Here is a 21321-nt window from a genome sequence, read left to right as displayed (position 1 = left end):
GATGGGCTTAACCTGCTGTCTTTGAAGAGAGGACTGTGGTCAGAGCGATGATTTCTTTCTGCTCGTTTCACACACATTCGTTCCTGCCTAATTTTTGCTGCAGAGAATTATAGTCAAATTAGTTTATTTTGGCTTAAGATAGAGTTGTGACATTTGCAATAATATGTTTGGCCCAGAATTTGGTATATATTAGTGCCCAATAAATATCAGTTGTTATTTCCCTGTCAGAAAACAGTGGATTGTTCTGAAAGCACAAGCCTAGCTTGGCCTGCTAACTTACACGACATTTGCTAAGCACCTAGCACAACATCTGGCACTTACAGGCTTTCAAGAGGTTCTTAGGAGGATGAATGAAGGAACGGATGAGTGGCTAAATGCTTATTCTCTTCCAGGACTAATGGGCTTTAAGCTTGGCTGCCCTCAGTTCTGCACAGTTGCCACAAGAGGGCAGGAGCGGTTAAGACAACAATACCCAGGACCGGCCCAGAGGCAGAATTACTGGGTTGACAAGAGGATGGTGGTGGAAGGAGAAAAATATTGAAAGGATTGAAAAAGACCAGTTATTCTTTATTTGTTGGGGACTAAATGAAAGGGAACGTGCAGATAGTAGGGTTGAAGATAGACTTAAAGAAGAACTTCCAGAACATAAAAGTTGCTGCCTATAGCACTTATCCAGGTTCCTTTTTAGCCTCTTAGCTACATCTGCCCAAACAGAATAGATGAGAAAGAGGAGGATTCAGTTCAAGGGCTCTGTGATCCCACTAGGTCCCCCTAAAGTAACCCTCCTGTAGTCTGCTTTAAATGACTCCATTCTTGCAGATGCAATTGTAAAATGACTTTATTGGTCAGGTTAGCCACCACTCATGCTTTCCTGTAGTAAGGATTCTTTATAGAGGCATGATGGTGTTCACATGCAGGTGCTTTCTGAAGAGCCCTGGGGCAGGGGGCAGCCTTGCCCCTCGCATCAGAGCTCCTTTGTTGAAATGAGCTGGTTTGGCTTTTGTGGATTTCAGGGTCTGGAGCCAAGAACATAGTCCAAGGATCCCCCCCGCTTCCCGTCTCAGGAAAGCTGCTTCAAAGCATACACAGTATCAGGGATGTCACGGCATCTCGGCAGGGACCAGACTCGAGCTAACCTTCCTCAACCAGTCCTTGCCCTGCCTGCCCAGATGGCTCCATCCCAACAGTGCCCAAAAGATAAAGTGGGTTAAGCCCCAGGCAACATTACCTTTAAGAAATGGGAAGAATTAACTGCTCTCCAGCCAAGCTATAAAGCAACAGCATCTTCAGTAATGAGGGTGTAGCTTAGAGATGTGAAAGCAGAGGATTTTGTGCCCAGCACAGGCGAGATTTGGCTGCCTGGCCTGGGCTTCGTGGGCTTCACGGACCCCAGTGAGCATATCCAGCCAGAACTGGTACTTTTAACTCTGGCCTTAGGACAAATCAGATAATATAGATTAACCACATCCTTCTATCCTCCTTTGGTCTAGCAGGCAAATCCAGGGCTGGTTGGAGTCTGTCTTTATCATCAGGATATAGAACCTTCCTGCCTGGATAAAAGGAAAGGACAAACTATTTTTTCTCGTGCTTTGAAAACCACATGGCCTCCACCTTTGAGGATAAAGGCCCAAGTAGGGTGGTCTTGGGAATGCAGAAAGTACTGGGCAAGAATGGAACTACTGGGGCTGCTTCCTCAACTCAGCCAGTAGGGGGCATGTTTGCCCCGTTATGGATGCCGATGACAAGCCAAGTCTGGCCTTTCCTCTCCTGAAGTCTGATCCACCTTCAAGGAGCTACCCAGCTGCTAAAATGTAGCCCCATACATTTACTTACGCCTGAGGTTGGTTGTCCCCTCCCATACCAGGCCGCAGATATTATCATCATGCTGGTGACCTTTAATCTGGTGGCTTTCAAGGGGTGCGGTTAGGGAGGTGTAGAGGTGACTCTTAGTATCCTGTCAACCTCAGACAAAAGTGTGGGTTCTCTCCACAGGTCGCTGGGCAGATGCTCACATGCCTTGGGGTCTCCTGACTCCACCTAAGGCATAGAAGAGGCATCTGTGGAGGAAGGTGAGCCGATGGGGTGGACTTGGGAGGAGGCGGCTGGGCAAGAGGTATATTTTGAGGAGCAACGAATAGGAGCCCAGAGTAACTGCAGGGCCAGCCCAACACATAGGGTGAGCTGTCAAGCGCTGCTCACAGAGTCAGAGAATGTTGGAAAAGTACAGTTGTGAACTATTGCTCAAGCAACTTTTAAAGTTCCACGGCATCAGATGATCAGGAAGAAGAGTAGTGAAATTTCTGGGGTTGGAACTTCCAGGAATGATTCCACTGCTGTCCCTGGAAAAGAGAGAGCTTCTGCCAATGTACTTAGCAGAAGGCCACCTGTCCCTGACCCCACCCAACCCTGCCTACAGGGAAAAAGACTACAGAGAGAGCCCTTGGACTTCTGTCACGTGGTTTGTCCCAGACCTTCCAGCAAAAGCCAAACCAAACCATCAAGCCAAATGCAGTGGGGCAGTGGGGGCTCTCCGCCCGGTGCCCGGCACGAGGGCTGCTCAGATCTCGATGAGGCTGGCGAGGCGCAGGCAGAGGGGCGCGTCCGCCGGCATCGCGCTGCGCTTGATCTCGTTTCCGTCCAGGCGCAGCACCTGCAGCTTGGAGAAGTTCACGACGTCCACCACGGTGCAGAAGCTGCTGATGGAGAACTCTGTGGGAACAGGAGGAGCAGGGGTGGCGCGCGAGAAGCCCAGATCAGGGACCCGGGTCCACAGTGAGGTTAGGCAGCGTCTGTGGGGCTGCTTAGATGAGGCCTTTTGACACAAGGGGTTGAACTTAGCGGGTGTGGGTGAAGTGGACGTTTTTTCCAGGATTGGAATGAAACCGCTAGGGGGCAGAGCTAGGGAGAGTCGGGGCTGTGGCTGCACCTGCAGCTTGGCTTCCTAATCACCTCACGCCCCAGCCCCACCTGTATTTTACTTTGCAGAGCCTTGAATGTCCTTCCCTCCAGGACCTGGGTATTTTTTTTTTTTTTTTTTTTTGGTTTTGGTTTATTCGCTTTTGTTTTTTCCTATGGGCAGCAGGGGGAAGCAGATTGTAGCCAAAGACCAGCTGTGGACACTTGGTAGTGCTTGATTGCTTTTGGAGAGGGAGGGCTTTTCTGAATTGCTATGAGAAGGAAAACTGGGAAAATGGAGGGACTTAAATATCTCCTGCCATTTTGCAAATAGAGAAAGTGGCAGGAAATTAAAGAGAGAAAGACTGGGCGGAGAGACAAGCATCTTTGCACGGCAGAGCTTTGAGGGGGTTGCACACCTACGTTCTGGGTACTGCCAGAGGAATGGGCAAGGCTCTGAGTTAAAGCTGGAAACTCACGGAGTACTGGGGCTGCCATGGACCTCAAAAGTCAGGTAAATAATTTCCATGCCTCTTGCATTTAACATTTTTATGGCCTACCTATTTTTTAAACCTCAAAGGAGCCCCCCTTTGGGGAGATTTCCCCCTGAACCACAGACCCCTAATAGATACAATAGTTCTGTTTGGTTTTAACATAAATTCTTCTGCTGCCATTCACTCTGTTCTCCCTCTGGTTGTCCTCTCTGACAAATCAATCACTTCTGTGTCCACTCTACTGGTTCAGTAACTTAAAAGGAAAAAAAAAAAAATCAAAAACAAGAACTCAGCTAAAACTCCAGCAGGAACAGCAAAAGTCAGCACTGAAAGCTGCTGAAGCCTCTAAGGGCTGCCTTCAATGTGGGGAATGAGGCTTTCAGGAAAATTGTTCTTGTCATTCTCTGCAAAGGGGGTTTGGAGGAAGTTAGCCATGGAGTCCTGAAGGTAAGAGCAAGCATGGGTACATCCCTGGCGGCTGCAACACTTGAGCAGACCTGGAGCTGAGGCTTGCTTTGGTTCCGCCAGAGCTGTCCCTGCGCATGCAGTGGTGATCAGGAGCTGGGCATCCATCTGGGGCCAGGCAGGAGGAAGGCCTTTCTAGCTCTCTTCCTAGGGGTGACCGTGGAGGCTCCCCTTGGGGGAGGTAATAGGCATGAAAATGAAGGTTCAAGGAAGACAGTACGGACAGCTTAAATAGTCTGATGAAGAAAATGTTTTTAAATTGACATTATCAATTATTTTCAGTCTCTATAAAGAACTGACCCAGAAGAGATGGGGTAAGTTTGCAGCAAGTTAACTTGTACTGCGAACATGTCAGAAAATCTAGGCCCAAATAATAGACAGTGGGAAGACAGAGGGAGAATGGGAAATACCCTTCTTTAGGGAACACTCGCAGTGGGGTAGAAGATCCAGAATGCTTTTTTGGATGTTTCCTTTCTGGTCCCAAGGAATAGATTAAGTGCCTCTGAGTGGGCAGGTTGGGGGCAGAGCCTAGGCCAGGGGCTTGGCCTATGTTATCTGTGTACACAGAGTGGGGTGGGTAGGGAGAAGAAGTCAAGAGGCTCAGCTTAAATACCACTTCCAACCCTGTTTGGGACTGAGCTAGAGGCTCAGTGATGGATTCTCTATCCCAGTCTGGAGCCCTCAAACTGTCTGCTAAAATCCTGGATCTCAGCTGTGGATGTATAAATATGGGGCATACTTGTGGGGAACTAGACACACAGTGTATATAGATTGTAGCCACACGCCGGGCACTGTGAGCCCCCCCGCTCGTCTTTCCCAAGCCTGTGAATAGCACAGGGCTTCTGCCTGGAGGCACAGGAGCACATTTTCCAGCCCAGATTAAATACTGACATAAGTCTTTCCAAATTCCTCCTGGTGTACCCACCCTGCTCTACTGGATCCCAAAACTTCCGAATAACATTCCGAGCTATGTTCCCTTGCTGTTGCCAGTCTGGAAAAACTGAGGGAGATGCTGGTGGAGGAGGGAGGAGTGAGAGAGAGAACCATGTCTTATTCCCCTGCCTGCCCTTGAGTTCCTATTCTTTTAGGTCCTCCCCCAGAGGGTTGCTTCAATCCACACCCCCATCCCTAGGTCCCTGACTAGCTATGCCAGGGAGATGTCCCTTGCTTTTGCCCTAGGTTTTGCCCTAGGAGAGAGGGCTGAGCTTGGGGAACTGTTTTCCTGCTAGTGGTCTGAATCAGAGCTCTTCCTCACCGTTCCCAGTCAGAGATGCCTGGCTCTTGGTCCTTTAATACTGAAGGCAGAAATGCAGGGTCTATAATACATAGTCGGAGTGATCTTGAGAGATGGCTTTCTCGGTGTCTCAGTTTCCTTATCTTTGCAATGCAAACAACACCACAAACTTTACCTGTCAACTTCAAAGTGGCAATGAGAAGAAAAGCTAATAGTTATCATGTATTGGTTTTTAAATGATGTACTAGGCCCTGGACCAAGAACTTTACATATATTAATTCACTAATGTAAAAAATATAAGGCATTGGTGTTATTTTGCCTAAAGACTAGGAGAGAGACTACATGATACATAGAAAAGGGGATTAGGCTTAAATGGCACACGAAGGGATTTGGAGTAGATGCTGAAATGTTTTAGGTTGTTTGATTGGAGAAGCTTTTCGCAGGACCTTGGGACATTTCACTAAATTCTATTTTATGGAAAGCTTTAGGAAGCGGTGGACCACCTTGTATTTGAGTGCAGATGTGGTTCTGCATGAAGGCAGAGAGGTGACAGGATGCTGTGACAAAGCCTTTCCCACCCTTGCTTCTCTGATTGTGTAGTTAGATGCTAACTAATGGATTCTTTCCCATGACAACTGCTCTTTGCTGCCACATTTTTAGGGTCAAACTCTGATGAAGCATAGCGTACGGTCTGACATTTCTGATGTGACAATCCTCCTGGATGCTGAGTGGGTGGCAGGTAACTATTGGTGACTGCTGGCAGGGTGACAGGCAGCTGTGGGGAAATGTCAAACCCTCTGTGGCATGCAACATCTTCAAAATGTCATAGAGGAGCACCCCTCTCTGCCCCAGGAATAAGAAGAAGACCCCAAAGAAAGAGAGGCTTTAAATAAAACAGTTTGGACTGTACGCAATGGTGTCTTGCACTTCAAACTAAAGGACCAGACAGATTCCTCTTCACCTTGCCTGCCCGACTGTCAGCTCCTGTATTGCCCTCTGGGCCTGGTGCCGCTTTCACTCAGAGGGCTGCCCAGCTCGCTAACATCTTGCTAAATGACTGATCCGTTCCCTGAGCACAGGGGGAGAAAGGAACAAGAGGGAGTGGATGACAACTCAGTCCCTCTCAGTGCTTTGATGGTGCCGTTCATTCTCAGCAGGCTCCACTTCAAAGCCCTTTGCCAGTGGTCTTTAATGAGTCCTCCCTTCCTCAGAGAGAAGAGGACTTTGCTGACAGAGGAAGGGAGGTTAAATGCTGGCTCAGTACCTTCCAGCTGGGATTAAGACATCAGAGGCCCTGGGGTAACATAAGCATGTTCTGAATACAAGATCCTAAGAGGAAAGGGAGCTGAAAAGCAACTAGATAATTCAATCTGAAATGAATATTTTTGTTCTTAGAGGCAAGGAGGCAGCTCTTTTGGTTTCTTTAGGCATTTGCAGGGAAGTGTTTAAAAACAAGAAGCCCAGTGTCCTAAGCTTTGTGGTGGTCAGGCTCATGTTACCCCAGGGAGGACCTCTGCCCTGCCACCAGGGGATCCTTGTACTCCAGGGAGAACTGACCAGAACAAGTGCTGCATTCAGATCAGAGAGGCTGCACATTTTTGTCCACCAGCTGTTATGTTTAAAAAAACAAATAAACACCAAAACACAAGACTAGGATGTAGAGGCAGGAGTAGATCAAATGGAAACAGAGAGCTCATCCTCTTCTGGGTCAGGGAGTAAATATAGACACCATAGTTTCTTAGCAGCCGACCTTCCTCCCATGATGGACCTTAAAATTTAAACTTAAATCTCCCTGTGTATGAACTTTTCTCTCTTAAACCTCTCCAAACTCATCTCTTACTGCTCCTCAACACATGACCCTTCCTCTCAGACACACGCATTTCCTGGCTGTCTTCTACAGGTGCTCTGTTTAATGGCTGGCTCCTTTGTGACAATTCTCTAAGAATGGCTTTGTCCTGCATCCATCCATTCCATGCCCACTTATCTCTTAAGACCTAGAATGAAACCTACCTCTCCTGGGAAGTCTTCTGCACCAACCCACTCCCCACTTGAATGTTCTTAGCACTGCTGTGTAGTGTAAGTGTGTGCTATTTTGTGCCTTTTGGGCAGGGGTATGGCTTGGTTGTCAGCTTCCTTCATTTGTTCTGTTTGATTCCTCTCCTATTTCTCTTGTATTGCCACTGGCACTCAGAATAGGGTCTCTCAAGTGAAAAAGACAGCCACCCCCTTCTCCCCTTTGACACGCTCTCACCATTGATCCTATTGCCTTGGAGGTAGAGGTTCTCCAGGTTGGTGTTGACTGGGGGGATCTTCTGCAGCTGATTGTAGGACAGGTCGAGCTCGAGGAGGCTGCTGGAATTGAAGGTGTTAGAAGCCAGGCCACTGTTGGTAAGACTGTTGTGGGACAGCCGCACATACAGCAGCTTGGGCGAACCCCGGAAGTAGCTATCGGGGACGGTGTAGACGTTGTTGTGCTCCAGGTACAGCTGCTCTAGGGCTGAGGGCAGTCCATCAGGCACCCTCCGCAGGTGATTATAACTCAGGTCCAGCAAGATCAGTGACCGGAGACCCCTCATCGCACTGCCCACTTCCTGGATCTCGTTGTGTTGGAGGTACAAGGCTGTGAGGTTCTCCAGCCCCTCCAGAGCATTATTGGGGACCCGTGAGATCTGGTTGTGGTCAAGATGGAGCTCTCTCAGGGATCGAGGCAGTGGACCGGGCATCCGGGTCAGGTTGTTGTGGTCCATGTACAGCCTCTCCAGGTGCTTCAGCTTGGAGAAGACCTTTCTGCCCACCTTATCACTGGTGATCTGGTTGCCATGGAGAGCAATCCAGAGCAGCCCTGTGGCATTGTCGAAGACGCCTTCCTGGATGGAGGTGATCTGGTTGTTCTGGAAATAGACGTACTTCATGCGGGAGGGAACGAAGGGCAGGTACTTGAGGTTGCGGTTGTCACAGTACATGGCCGTGGGGAAGTTGGGTGGGCAGTCGCACTCCTGGGGGCAGTCGCGGGGCTCTGGTGGGGATGGAGAGCCATAGGCATAGGCTGGACCTTCATTCACCCCGTAGGGGTAAGGCTCATAGGACTCGTAAGGGTAGGGGTCATAGGGATCGTAGTAGGTGGACTGCTGGCTGCGGAGGTAGTGGAACCACCAGTGAGGGTCATCGTCATACTGGGCCTGTGAGAGGGAGCAGAGCCCTGCCAGCAGCAGGAGGGAAGTCCACTGCATTTTGTCTCTCTGCAACAAGAGGGAGAGAACGGAGCAAGTCAGCATGAGTGAGACTGTAGGGAGGAAGTGAGGCTTTGAGCTATGCAGATCTGACTTCAGCGTCAAACATCAGGAGCAAGAGCCTTGCTCTCACTTCCTCGGTGCCTCCTCCCAGTCTGGCTGTGCACTCGGTCCAGCCAGACCATGGCTATTTGGGGTGAGCTAAGAGTATTTTCCCCTGTTCATAGAGTGAGTCACAGAAACAGAGTCTTTGAGATTAGAAGGAAATTGAACTGCGGGGGGTTGGGGGAGGAGCTGTGGTTTTTGGAGGGGCAGGTCCTTAGGAGCCTCTAGCAACCTGAAAGTTCTGTTGCAGAAGATGGAAGGCCCACAAAAATCCCTGTGTGTGTGTATGTGTGTGTGGTAGGGTGTGATAGTAGTGGGGTGCTCTTCAGACCCAAACCCACATCCAGTTTGGACTCCCCAGGGAAATAATATTTTCTAAGAGTCCAAGGAAAACACTCTCTGGTTCTTTCCACGTCTATGGGAAGCCTCCAATGTGGCTTGAGACATCAAAGGGGAATGTCTGAACTATTTCTGGAAGATCTTTTGGTCTCTTGGCTGAGGGTGTCTGGTCTTGAATGTTTGGGGAGGAATGTAGTCTCTCTGCAGCCACCACGAGGCTTGGGCTACCTTCTAAAGTGCCATCATCCATAACAGTCTGCTGGGTGAGAAAACTCTCGACTCAGCAGTTTGTGGCTACATATGCAACTTGGCTGGGACAGGGTCTTCGTATACCGGTTACAAATCCTCTCCAAATTGGGGACACAGGTACTCAGGTGTGGCACTTGTCTTCTGGAGTGGGTACTCAGTGTGTGGTGTCTGAGTTAGTCTGCTTTTCTCTCTTCCATGGTGCCTAGTAAAGTGTTAGCACTCCTCATGCTCCACCATGGGTGTCATGCAAGAGCCATGTGGGGCCACGAGACATGGATGAGGAACACTGAAAGATGAAATAGAAATCAGAGACTCTCATGTGTGCTCAAGGGAAGTGGCTTAGGAGGGGATTCTGGCATCACCCCTCCTATTCCAAGCTGCCTGCTCCAAGTGACAACATCTAGATTATCAGGTCTATATCTAGGCCCCCACCATGCTGGCAGCCTGTTGCCTTTGAACTTCCTGTGCTAATGAGATGAGAACAGGGCAGGCTGGGAAAGAAATGTGGGGTCTGGTGTAACCTGAGAGGGAAGCTGAAGATATGGAAGATGAGGGACCATGGAGTGGCATATCAGGCATGGGTATCCTACTCTGGTTACCTATAGCCAATGCGCTGCACACCCCTGTGGCCAGTGGGCACCTTCCAGACTGTCACTCTTAGACAGAGAAACCTTAGAACCTTTCTTGGCCTGGAAGTGTCACATATATCCCTCACATTGCTGTTGGGCCTTGCTGGGGTTGGCAACTGTAAACAGGAGAAAGAAAGGGGCATAAAAACCAACATCAAATCCAATGAACCGATGGGAAGGACCCTGATTGTGACACTCAATTGAGTCACCTGCTGGCCACCATCCCTCCCAGACCGCTCTGTCCCCTCCAAGCAGTTCCCTTAGGCCCGCTTCATCACATCAGCCCCTGGGCTGCAGAGAAGCAGGCACCCTGGCTCATCCTCAGGCAGCCTCAGGCCTCAGACAAAGAGCCACAGTGTTTTTGAGAGGCAGGCTCAACTGCCCACTGCCTGGGCACGCTGGCCAGTCCCTGGCTCTGGCCAGGAGAGAAGATGGATGGAGCGGCCCCCTGCCAATAGCACATTTTTCCATGCACAGCCCTGGGCTGCTGCAGGACCAAGGTGGCTGTCTGGAGGCCTGGCACAGTGAGCCTCTGTCTCCATTTCTCCTTCTTCCAGACTGGGCACCTTGGCAGACAAGAATCACCCTCCTTTTCAAGCCACCTTCCTGCCCATTTTGGCCTCTCGTTGGAGCCATGGCTGCTGAAAGGGTTTGGTGGGGAGCTTGTGCCTCTCCTTGCCCTGCCCCCATCACTTAGCAATGTTGCTTCAGGGTTGTGTACTCCCAAATTTATCCCGTAATGCTGGAGACTCTCCTGTGCTCAGAGTTTTGTGAGGTGGAAAGTTTCTAGGACTGGCAGTCTATGAGTTGGGGGGAGCTTCTGCTGTTCTTTCATTTCTCTACTCTAGAGAAAGAGCTCTCCCTCCTACCAGAGTGAAGGAGGTAAACCCAGGAGCCATCCCCTAAGCTGGGTTGGACACCCACCTCAATCCACAGCTCCCTGGATGGGGCCAATTCTCAGTATTTCTCTTGGTCCTCTCCCTTTCACCCCAGCAACGTGGATGCAAATACACACACATGCACACACACATGCACAGACACACTCTACACAAAGCTTGCCCCCTCCCCCATAACAGCGTTTAGGTACCACACTCCCTCTGTAAGGGAGATTGCAGGGGTACCCAGGACTTGGGCTACCCTCCAAAGTGCCCAAACTCCCAGAGTGGTGGGATTTATGAGCATTAGGGGAGAGGCTTCCCCAGATATCATCCTTCACTTTTTCATGTCTGAGAATTGGAGGTCCCCTCACCACCCATAAAGGAACTGTAGAAAGGTGACATGCCGGGACCCCTCCTTTCTACACCCCTTTTGCCACTCTCAGGCATCCCTGGATTCATGGCCCTGATGGGGAGAAGGAGCAATGACTTCCCCCTTTCTATCCCTCTTCTATCCCCTGGCCCCTCTCCTCTATTTCTTTTATGAAACTGCAAGGGACAAACCCCAAAGTAAAATGACCAAACTTACCTCGAGTTGAACCTTTCAGAGAGTGACCACGTCCCTCTGTCTGGCCTCCTTGGGTTGGAGAACGTGTGAGAGAGAGAGGGAGAGGGAGAGAGAGGAGAGAGAGTCTACTGAGAGTGTGCGGGTCTGTGCCAGGCCAGGGTCCCGCCCCAAATTCCTAATCAAATATTGTGAAGCGAGGGGCTGAGGAGCCCGGATCCTGGCTTTTTCGGCTCTGCTGCAGGGGCGGAGCTCACACTCAACCACGCAAACCCTTCTGTCCGCCTGACGCTATAAAAACCACCTTCTTTCCACTCACTTGTCTTCCCCGAAGCATTGGCAGCCCTGGGTCTCTTTCTGCTGAATGAGTTAGTGGCGCCCTAGAAGTTATTTCTACGGTCTCTTGTGGAGTGCCTGGATTTCTCATTAAACCCACAAAAGCAGATGCAGGGATGGGGAGGGCCAGGATTTGGTAAGAGGCTTCTTAACTCTTTCTTCAACCGAAGTGTCCCCCAGAGAGCTAGTCCTTACCCTTCTTGGCTCAAGCTCCCTCTACAGCAGGGGTCATTAGACCAGTGGATAAGGGAGCATGCGAGACAGCTGGCTCTGGTTCCAGGTCTGTCCCTAGCAGACTATTCTGGGCTACATGCACCTCCCTTCCACCCCTTGAAACAAATGGAAAGGCAGGGAATCTAACACTGGTTGATCGCTTATTATGCACAAGCATCGTACACTTTCACATAATCCCCACAACAATTTCAGGGTTAGTAACACCTTGTTGCGTTGTAGCCAGGACTATGTAAGGTAATGTGTGTGAGCCCCCTGACCTGACACATAGCTGACGCTCACTACTGAGAGATTATGACTGTCGTACCCATTGTAGAGCCGTAGAGCTGCTGAGCCGGGGGGAAGACGAGGTCAGAGGAGTGGGCGGGAGCTGGACCACAAAGGAAGTTTTAGGCTATGCATGCAGAGGGTTTGGTTTTTATTCTAAATTGTTTAGAAAACAACATGTTTTAAGCAGGGGAAGCCACGGGATTGGACTTGCATTTTATAAGGCACATAGGAGGGACTGCTATGTGGAGAAAGGGAGGTTCTAGCCCAGCCTCGAGGAGAGAGAATGGCAGACTGGACTGGTGCAGTGTAAGAGGGGACCATATATTTTAGATGGAGAACTGACAAGTCTTGCAAGTGGATCAGGTATAAGGAGTTAGGGAGAGTCAAGGATAACTCCTAGAAATTTAGTTTGAGCAACTGGGTGGGTGGTGATACTCTTTCCTAACATGGCAAAAATGGGGTGGAACAGAATTGGATGGAAAACCAATTTATGCTTTGGGTGTGCTAAGTTACAGATGCCTGTTAGACATTCCAGTGGAGATGCATACAGGCAGCTGGATATATGAATCTGAATTTGGAATTTAGGGGCCAGAAGAAAACATGTGAGAGCTATTATAATTTGGATCACATAGAATCTCAGTAGCTTAGATGAACTCATGTGTCCTAAATGTTCTCTCCTCAAGCATGTTAATTGGCTCATGTCAACATCGAAGAAACACCTATATTTATTTACTTATTTTTGAGACACAGTCTTGCTCTGTCACCTGGGCTACAGTGCCATGGCGTCAGCCTAGCTCACAGCAACCTCAAACTCCTGGGCTCAAGCAATCCTCCCGCCTCAGCCTCCCGAGTAGCTGGGACTACAGGCATATGCTACCATGCCCGGCTAATTTTTTCTATTTTTACTTGTCCAGCTGATTTTTTTTTCTATTTTTGGTAGAGACGGGGTCTCACTCTTGCTCAGGTTGGTCTCAAGCTCCTGACCTCACGTGATCCTCCTGCCTCCCAGAATGCTAGGATTTCAGGCGTGAGCCACCACGCCCAGCTGAAACACCTTTATTTTTAAGAAAAATGCCAATTGAGAAATCCTCAGATGATTTGAATTTGAAGAATTTAGAAGTGTTGGCTATTGCCCTTGTTTGGAGCCCTTGGTTGCTCCACACAATTTAAGGTGTTGACTTAATGCATAAGCTGCCAGAAAGGTCCTTGCCAGGGACCCTCTCTTCTCAGGATTTAAGAAGAGATTTCAAAAAGGTGAAACATAATAAATAAGCCTTTGCTGAACACCTACTATACATTAGGTGGTTTACTTCTGTTATCTCATTTAATGACCATAGTAGGCATTTTGCCTTGAAAATGGGGGCTCAGTGATGTAAAGTAACTAGCTGGTAAGTAGTAAACCAAGGATTTGAACCTTGGTCCACAAGACATGAAAGCCCACACACTTTCCTATAACTGTAGACCAGAAGATCAGCAGAGGGGGTGACGACTGGCTGTCAGGGCTGGACTCAACTGAGATGAAACTTGATGAATGATGGTGGCCCAATCTGCTTGAATCTGGGGAGTATAGAGATGGGAGGGGCCTGGGATACAGGGTTTCTCTTCTTGACCCACACATAGTTCATTTCAGCTTAATAAATATGAGCATCTGCTATGTGGCAGGCATTGTCCTAAGTCTTGGGGACACAAAGAAGGCTTCAATATAATGCCTGCTGATAATAAAGTAGATGTATATGCAGCAGACTCTGATCCCATGAGTGAAGCAGAATGGTCTCTCTGTGACAAATGGTGATGAATGATGCACAGATAACTTTCTAACTATTTTTGAATCCGGAAAGCAGTCACATTTCAATGGAGGACACTTCTTAGATGGGCCTAGATAGCCTAGGCAAATTTGTCCATTGGACGTAGACGTTTCTTTCTTTTTTAAATTCCAGCATGTTGACCAATACTGCATTGACTAACAATGAAAGCTAGCAGAGTCTGGGGACCAAATATTGACTGGGATTCTTTCCAACCGGCTCCACCAAAAAAGGCAGCATCTGCATGTGGTTTTTTGGCCATTTCTAAAGCAGTGAGATGCATACCAGGTCTCTAGTCATCTGTCCTGTTTCAAAGGAGGCCTGGGAAGAAGGAGGGAAGAAGGGAATGATTGGGACCAGGTCAGGAGGCAGAGTTCCAAGGGAACCATCCACTGTTCAAAAGTTGGTTTTTCTAGCCTCTTGGGGAGGTTTTAGCCTCCACTGTGACTCCAGCTGCTCTGTTTGCCGGTTCCTGGATCTGGGCCCTCAGAGCTTGGCCTCAGTATAGCAAGCCAAATATCAGATACTGATGTGCACCAGATTGCTGAGGGGGCCCACATGTGAAGGAGGCCCATTTGGGACACCCAGAGCCTTCTGGGAGGTTTCACGCCAGCACTACCCAGTCACTAGACTGCAAATAAACTAAAGAAAAAGGCTATGCATTTCATTTCTATAACCCTCTCCCCAGCTAGGCATACAATGCCTGGCACTTAGGAGGTAATCAGTAAAGGGTTATGAAATGAATTGTATTTTTGGCTCACCACAGAGCCTGTCTGTCTTTAGAACTCAATGCTGGGTGGAATAACCACCACCCACCAGGCCAGGAAAACCTTTAGACCTTCAGGCCAATTAGACTTTCCAGGGGTTCAGGCCACTGCTATTTCCTCCCTACCCAGAAAAATACAGGTTAAGCCACAATCACTAGACAAAGCCGATTGCCTCTGACGTTGGACCCACCCTGTCTGGGAGAAACCAAGTGCCTTCTGACTCAAGTTTCCACCAGCAAAGACACAAGGACGTTCCTGTGGCTACCAACTCCTTCCTCTTCATCCCCCACAGGACTCCACAAACCCTGTTTTTATGACACTGCCTCTGATCCCAGATAACCCAGGGATGGAGAGGTGGGGTTAAGATGGAAAACTCACCCAAACAGAATTCTTGAGTTGGCTATAAAGAGGCCAGTAGAAAGATGATCATGGTGATACGATCCAGGCCCACTGTGGGCCCATCCTGAAAACTCTTGATGTCAGAGAGGAAGTTTTTACTAGTCTGATGTTTTGATGGAAAGTCTTGGCGACACTGGCACCCAACAATGGTCTCCCAAAGTTTCCAAGAGAGATGTTTTTTCCTATTCCTTTGGCACTGAAGTGTCATTAGAAGTCCTCGCCATGGACAGTCTCCTCTTTCCAGAAGGATGAGAGCCATGAAGATGTTGGAGCAGGAGAAAAGACATGTTTTCTTTCAACTGCTTTGGAGAAGGACCTCAAGTTCCAGGACATGTGTTGAGGGCTTCAGAATTTCTTTTTAATAAGCTGTTTAAGACAGAAAACAACCTTTGTCTTTTAATGGATAGCATCTCTTATTTTTACTGCATGCTTGGATTGTTAACATAACAATGACATGATGGATTTCAGAAGACCACCTTCTAGAAGGTATGAGTGCATTTGAGTCTGGATGGGCGTCTGTTCAGGGAGAGATTCCTGAATAAGGAAGGAGGCAGAGGCATAACCTAAAACCTGAAGCCTGGAGGGTTTGGTCATTCAGTGACTTAGTACATGATGTTCACCTTTGTTCTGCAAAGCAACTCAGAACCACTGGTGTCCCTCAGAATATAGAATATAGAACCTCCAGTGTAAAAGAAAAAACATGGATTTGGAACACAGATACATGTTCAAATTCCAGCTCTACCACTTACTATCTCTGTGACTTTAGGCTAATTGCTTAAGCATCAGTGAGACTCAGCAACCTCATTCATAAATTGGGGACAATAACTCTGACCTCCTGAGCTGTTGGGAGGACACAATGAGATAGGCCATGGGCTCCTAGTAAGCAGCTGCTGTGTGGTAGCCCTCCAGCAGCTGCTGTCAGTCACTGTAGGGGACTGCAAGTTCCCTGAGGAAGGGTGCAATGTCATTGTGCCTCTGTCAGTTAGCACAATGCTTGGCCAAGTTCTTGGCCTATGTTAGGCCCTTTCTAACCCTTAGTTGAATAAATGAAAGGCGAAGAAGTTGGATTTCACTAAAGGGTAGTAAATCTACTCGTATAACTTAAGCCAATCAGAGAGAAGCTAGCCAAAGGCAGCTGGAATCATCAACCACAACCCCCAGAAGGGCAAGAGAGGTGACTGCAGGGTCAGTGCAGAACTCCCTACAGCCATGGAAACATATCCCTGGGAGATGGATAGGAAAGTATCTTGCTGACCCAGGGGGTCATGGAAAAGGTCAGGATCTAAGAGCCGAGTACAGAGCAGCCCAGAAGAGGAAATGCTCTGGGTCCTCAGACAGCAGTTTAAGAATAAAGTTCGGAGTGGCGGGGGAAGAGTAGACCAAGAATACTCCCTGAGCAGTAGCACTGTTCTGTGTTCCCTCAGCCTGGGTGTGGGTGGGGATGATTCCTCAAGGCCAGAACCAATGGCATGTCCCATGGGCCCATCCAGTGGTCTAAGAACTTGGATTCTAGTTCCATTAGAGTTCAATGAAGACCAAGATCTGGTTTGAGTTGGTGTCTAAAAAGTAAAAAGAAAAAATGAAGACCAAGAATAATGACTCCTAGGAATATGTGAGAATTCTGGAACTCTAGCTCCTTTTATTGTCTGCTTCCCTTTGTGTGGTCCCTGTAGTAAAGCAACAGTTAAAAAATTAAAAAAAAATAAATAAATAAATAAAGAAGGAAAACTCCTTAAAAAAAAAGAAGGGGCTATTTAGGAAAGGTCACATGTCATGGTTGTCTGGGAAAGGGACTGGATTTCGCATCAGACAGAATGGATTTGGGTCCCAGAAACCTAGAGCATTTGCTTAATGTCTTTGGTCCTCAGACTCCTGAGGTGTAGAGTGACTAACACCTGTCTCACTGGGTGGGTCTAAAACAGTTGTAAGTATCTAACATAGCATCTGGCACCTAGTAGATGCTCAGAAAATGTCCACTTTGGGTGAGAGGCCAAACACTAGTTAGTGGGGTAGGAAAGAGGACCCTGTGTCCTAACTTATGGGAAGATCGGAGGGAAGATGATTTTATTAGGAATGTGGGTGGTGGCAGCTTAGAAAGAAAATAGGTTACATACCTGACAGTGGTAGGAAAAACCAGAACTGGAGATTTAGTAAGTCCAAAGTGTCTAGGCTTCACGTCTGTTCCATTAGCCGGGGACGTCTGTTCCCTGGCTGCACATCAGAACCAGTGGGGCAGCTCTGGAAAACACCCAAGCCCAGCCCCACTCCAGATCAATGAAGCAGAATCTCTGCAGATGGGGCCTGGCATCCGTTTGATTGATTGATTGATGATTTTAGTGTGTAGCCAAGTTTGCGAGTGCTCTCTGGAGGTGAGGGGTGGACAAGACGACCTCTAAAATAATCCTTAAACATCTAGCTCCAAACTGAGGGGCTGTTCAAACTTCTTTACAAAATAACCAGGAGAGAGAGAAGAATGATCATGTACCTCCAGGTGATCAAGAGGCATAGTCCAAGGCATCTCACTCAAGGTGAAATCTCACATTTGATGTTAAAAAAATCACATGAAATTTGCATTTTATTTTACAAAATATTCATGTTTATTTCAATAGAATTTCCTCCCCCACCACGCCATGCACACATACACAAAAGCTCCTTGCATAAAAATGGTGCTCTAAACACATGATGCTTCTCTGGACGCTTTGTGAACCCCCAGCCATCCCAACTTGAGCAGCAGTTTTAGGCCTCTCACTTTGGCTGGTCAGCTCCTTAGTCACCGGAGGGAGAGCTGGGAGAGCGCCCGTCTGCATCTCAGGGATGCACCTGGGCTGTAGGAGTACCTTGGGCAGGAACCTACAGACCCATCTCCCTATGTCTGCTGCTGCAGCATCTTGGGGGGCACTGTTGCTTCTTCCACGAATTTCCTGCTGGGAAAACTGCCAAATGGCTCTCAGCCAGGCTGCTTGGTAAGCTTTGTGAAGAAACAAACTCCTTTCCCCATCCTCATGAGGCTGTATTTCTAAGGGAATTTGCAAGAATAGAAATTGTTTTGATCTTCAATCAAGATACAGAAAGATTCACTCCCTCTCCCACCTCCCACTTCTTAGATCTCCAACCACTTTAAGAAACACACCCTGTGGGAGAATTTTCTTTCTCCCCCACCTCCCTGCCAAGCAGCCAGCCTCACAAGAAGTTCTCAAACTTCACCCCCCCAAGGCATTTCTGTCTGGCCCGCTACATTTCCTCTGGACCTGCCCCACTCTCCTAATCCATTGCCCCCTCTTTCTCCAGCTCCCCATTTTGTCAACTTCAACAAAACAGCATCTTCCAGGAGCAAATGTGTTCTGGATCGAGGGGATAACTGGGGTGTGGGGTCTAGGATTAGAAGGAGATACCTTCTTTCTGGAGACCTAGAAGAAGGAAGCAAAAGGGAATTAATATTTTTTAAGGCTCTAGGATAGGTCCTCTACATACATCATTTCATTTAATCTTCCCCAAACCCTGAAACACAGCTACAATTATGTCTATTAACACAAGGTAAACAAAGCTCAAAGAGGTGGACTGAGATCTAAACACAAGCCCAGCATCTGGCATACAGTATGAACGAATGAATGAATGAATGAATGAAAGGATGGATGGAGTAAACTGGGACCAAGGTCAGGGTTCTCTTGACTACATTGCCTTCTCAAGGCCACCATCGGTCATTATTGTCATTGACGAGCCCATGATCCCTCTCAGGGAAATATCCTGAGAGATTTTCCTGGGCTTCTCGCAGGCACTCCCAGCCCTTCCCCACCCAGGGCTCTCCTGCTGCTCTTGTTCCACCTCTGAGAGTGGAAAAGGGCAGCCCCAGAGGAGCTCAGCATTCTCCCCGAGACCTGCATTGTAGCCCACACTTGTCCAAAGGAGTCAGCTGTGCCTGCCTGGGAATGTTAGTTGGAAAAGAGCTCTCCCAGAAAGCCCCAACTCCAAAAGACCTGCTCCTAGGGTCTCCATGCTGGGGTCTGGCTTCATCTTGGAGCCTGTCATAGCAGGATTCACCCAACGTCCTGCAACAGGCCTGCCTTCCCCTGTCCTCTCATCCTCCAGAACCACGTTTCCATGAAAACCAACCCTGAAGGTACAGAGGAGAGGGGGTTTTCCTTTTATCCTTTTTGTCTTTCCTTTTCTATATTCTTGCCTGATTCTTCTTTGACTTTGTCCCTGGTCTATACTGACATTACTGAAGGACTAGCTCTCCTAACTCTGCACCCTTGCCTAGGACGTTGTAGACATTCAGTAAAGGTTTGATAAATTGCATTGAGTTGACAGCTGCCAGACACAACGTCTTGCCTCAACAGGAGGGAAGAGAGCTGCAGGCATGACAAGGAGGGAAGGAGGGGAGGAGGGCGGGGGGTTTGGGGCACAGGAGGAAGACCTCTAAGTCAGAAAGGCCTTGGTCTTCAGCTGGCTACTGTAGGTTTGTTGAAGGAGAGGAGCTAGTGTCACCGATTCTTCGGAAGGAAATGAAGAATTGAAAGGTTAGTAGCTAGGAGACGTTCTTGCCTAGTCATGTTGTTCTTGGAGAACTGTGTCTGCAAACCGGGACCAGGAGCCCCTGGAGGCTCAGGGATGTGCGAGGATGTCATCAGCAGCAGCATTTTAAGTAGTGGAAGAAGTGACTGGGGTTTAGGCTCAAAGTTGATGCTTTAAATAGTGTCCTCTCCTCTGCTGTGTGAGACCTTCTAATTTAACATAGCAGAAGGGAAGATCAGAGAGCATCAGCTGTTTGTTGGTAAAGGAAAAGTCAGATTTTGTTGCTATTCTTTCTTGTTTTCTTTCCTGTTTGCGTTCTCTCCCTCCCTCCCGGCCTTCTCTTTCCTGCCCCTGCTGCCTTAAGCTGGATGCCACGCCAGCCACAGAGGACCACCTTCTGACAAACGCTCTCCTCCCTTCTGCGTTATTCACCCTCTGTCGTCAAGCAGTGCTTGCCCTTACAGAGGTGAGTGAGTGTGTGTTTTTGCACATAGGGGAGGGCGATGGGTACAAGCACTTTGACTGGCTTGTACCAGCTCCCTCTCCCTTCTTCCAGAACCTCACTCAGACTCTTGTCTGTGCCGTGACGGAGGGCCAACCACATGGCAGCCATTGAGTTAGGCACAGTCTTTGGCTGCCAGCAGCTTCACATGGAGCTCAGTGCCTCCCAGGCCTGGAGGAAATGCAAGGAAGCACTAAGGAGCCATTACCCACGGCCTGCGCATCCGGGAGCTGAGTGGGCTTGGCCACCAGGTGCAGGGAACGGGGAGTGCTGCTGGCAGGCCCCTGACAGCTCAGCAGCTGGTGTGGTAACCACAGTGCCAACCCAGGGCGAAGGAGCCCAGTGGCATGAGCTCACTACCACTTTAAGATTTGCCATTCCCAGAGGTCACCTGATTCCACTCGGTTGGGGTCATTAGGACCTGTGTCCTCAGGGGCAGCAAGGCAGCTGATCCAGAGGTTGGTGCAGAAGCCTGCGAGACCCCTGTGTCCTCAAGGATGGGGGCGGGGGAATGGATGCAGGAGAGCTGATGACCCTCCTCCTCAGCAGTTGAAGAAAGTTGCCTTTACCTGGTGAGCTCAGGACCAGCTCCACACTGCCCTGTCTGCTCAGCTCTGCTGGGATCTTTATGTAAAGTAAAAATCCAGTGCAATCGGTGGAGGAGGCCCGCGCACTAATCCCACACTGTCCAGAGCAGCAGTAGCTCAGCTGCTCCTTCTTCCCCATGGTGCACACCCATCCCTACCAGGTTCTGGCTCCCCTCCTGGCCCCTGCTTCTCCAGGGACCCTCCTAAAGGAAAGAAGTACCTTTTAAGGGTGTGGAGATCAGCCTGCAGGATTTGCTTTTAGCTAAATAATAGTGTACCATACTCCCCTGGCACCTCCTCCCTGGCACCTCCTCCCTGGCTGATCTCCAAGCCTTAAAAGGTACTGCTTTCCTTTAGGACTATGGCCACTGCCCCCCACAGCCTCCCACTCCCCACCGGCCTGCTGCTTGCTATTGTCTCAGGAGCCTGTCTCGCCTTTGTCTGAACCCTGCTGAAGCACTACTGTGTATGAAGAGGCTCAGTGCTAGTAGCAACTGTCCATATTTGCTGATAATTCCCTACCACCTGAGATGGGCATATTAGGGGCTCTCAGGCACATTTGCTTACTGCAGAGGGGGCTGCATGTGGGATCTGTGTGCCTGCGAGCACCGCAGCCTGTGGGTGCGTCAGAGAATGCACGGATAACTCCGCTTGTGCAGTTGCAAACAGCACTGACCCAGGAGGCTGAATTCAACCATATGTAGTAGAGCGTGGCTGCAATATGCTGTCAGAGGACAGTTAAAGGCAAGTGGCCCTGACCCCTTCTCATTTTAGAGGAGCAGGTTAGCTGGTGCTCGTGCACACCAGTGACCTTACACGGTGCAAAGACTTCCAT

The 21321-nt window shown here is 49.0% G+C and overlaps 2 protein-coding genes across 2 annotated transcripts in view; one reads left to right on the top strand and one right to left on the bottom strand.

Annotated features, from left to right (window-relative positions):
* The window catches only part of PRELP (proline and arginine rich end leucine rich repeat protein), a 117746-nt gene that overhangs the window by 13932 nt on the left and 82493 nt on the right, over positions 1 to 21321 (top strand). The window lies entirely within an intron of this gene.
* Positions 851 to 11164, bottom strand: FMOD (fibromodulin). Its single transcript, XM_069459365.1, has 3 exons — positions 11105 to 11164; positions 7340 to 8327; positions 851 to 2709 (listed from the first exon to the last, which is right to left on the bottom strand). Exons 2-3 carry the CDS (start codon positions 8316 to 8318, stop codon positions 2558 to 2560), a joined length of 1131 nt encoding a protein of 376 aa, XP_069315466.1. The 5' UTR covers positions 8319 to 8327; positions 11105 to 11164; the 3' UTR covers positions 851 to 2557.

Source organism: Eulemur rufifrons, chromosome 27, assembly GCF_041146395.1.
Source record: "Eulemur rufifrons isolate Redbay chromosome 27, OSU_ERuf_1, whole genome shotgun sequence".
NCBI lineage: Eukaryota > Metazoa > Chordata > Mammalia > Primates > Lemuridae > Eulemur > Eulemur rufifrons.
The sequence above is the reverse complement of the archived record's forward strand: the minus strand, read 5'-3'. Positions and strand labels throughout refer to the sequence as shown.

Coding starts and splice junctions, on each gene's coding strand:
- FMOD (XM_069459365.1), bottom strand. CDS start 8,318: ATGCAGTGGACTTCCCTCCTGCTGCTGGCAGGGCTCTGCTCCCTCTCA. Junction 2,710..7,339: donor CCAAGGCAATAGGATCAATG/GTGAGAGCGTGT, acceptor CTGTTCCCACAG/AGTTCTCCATCAGCAGCTTC.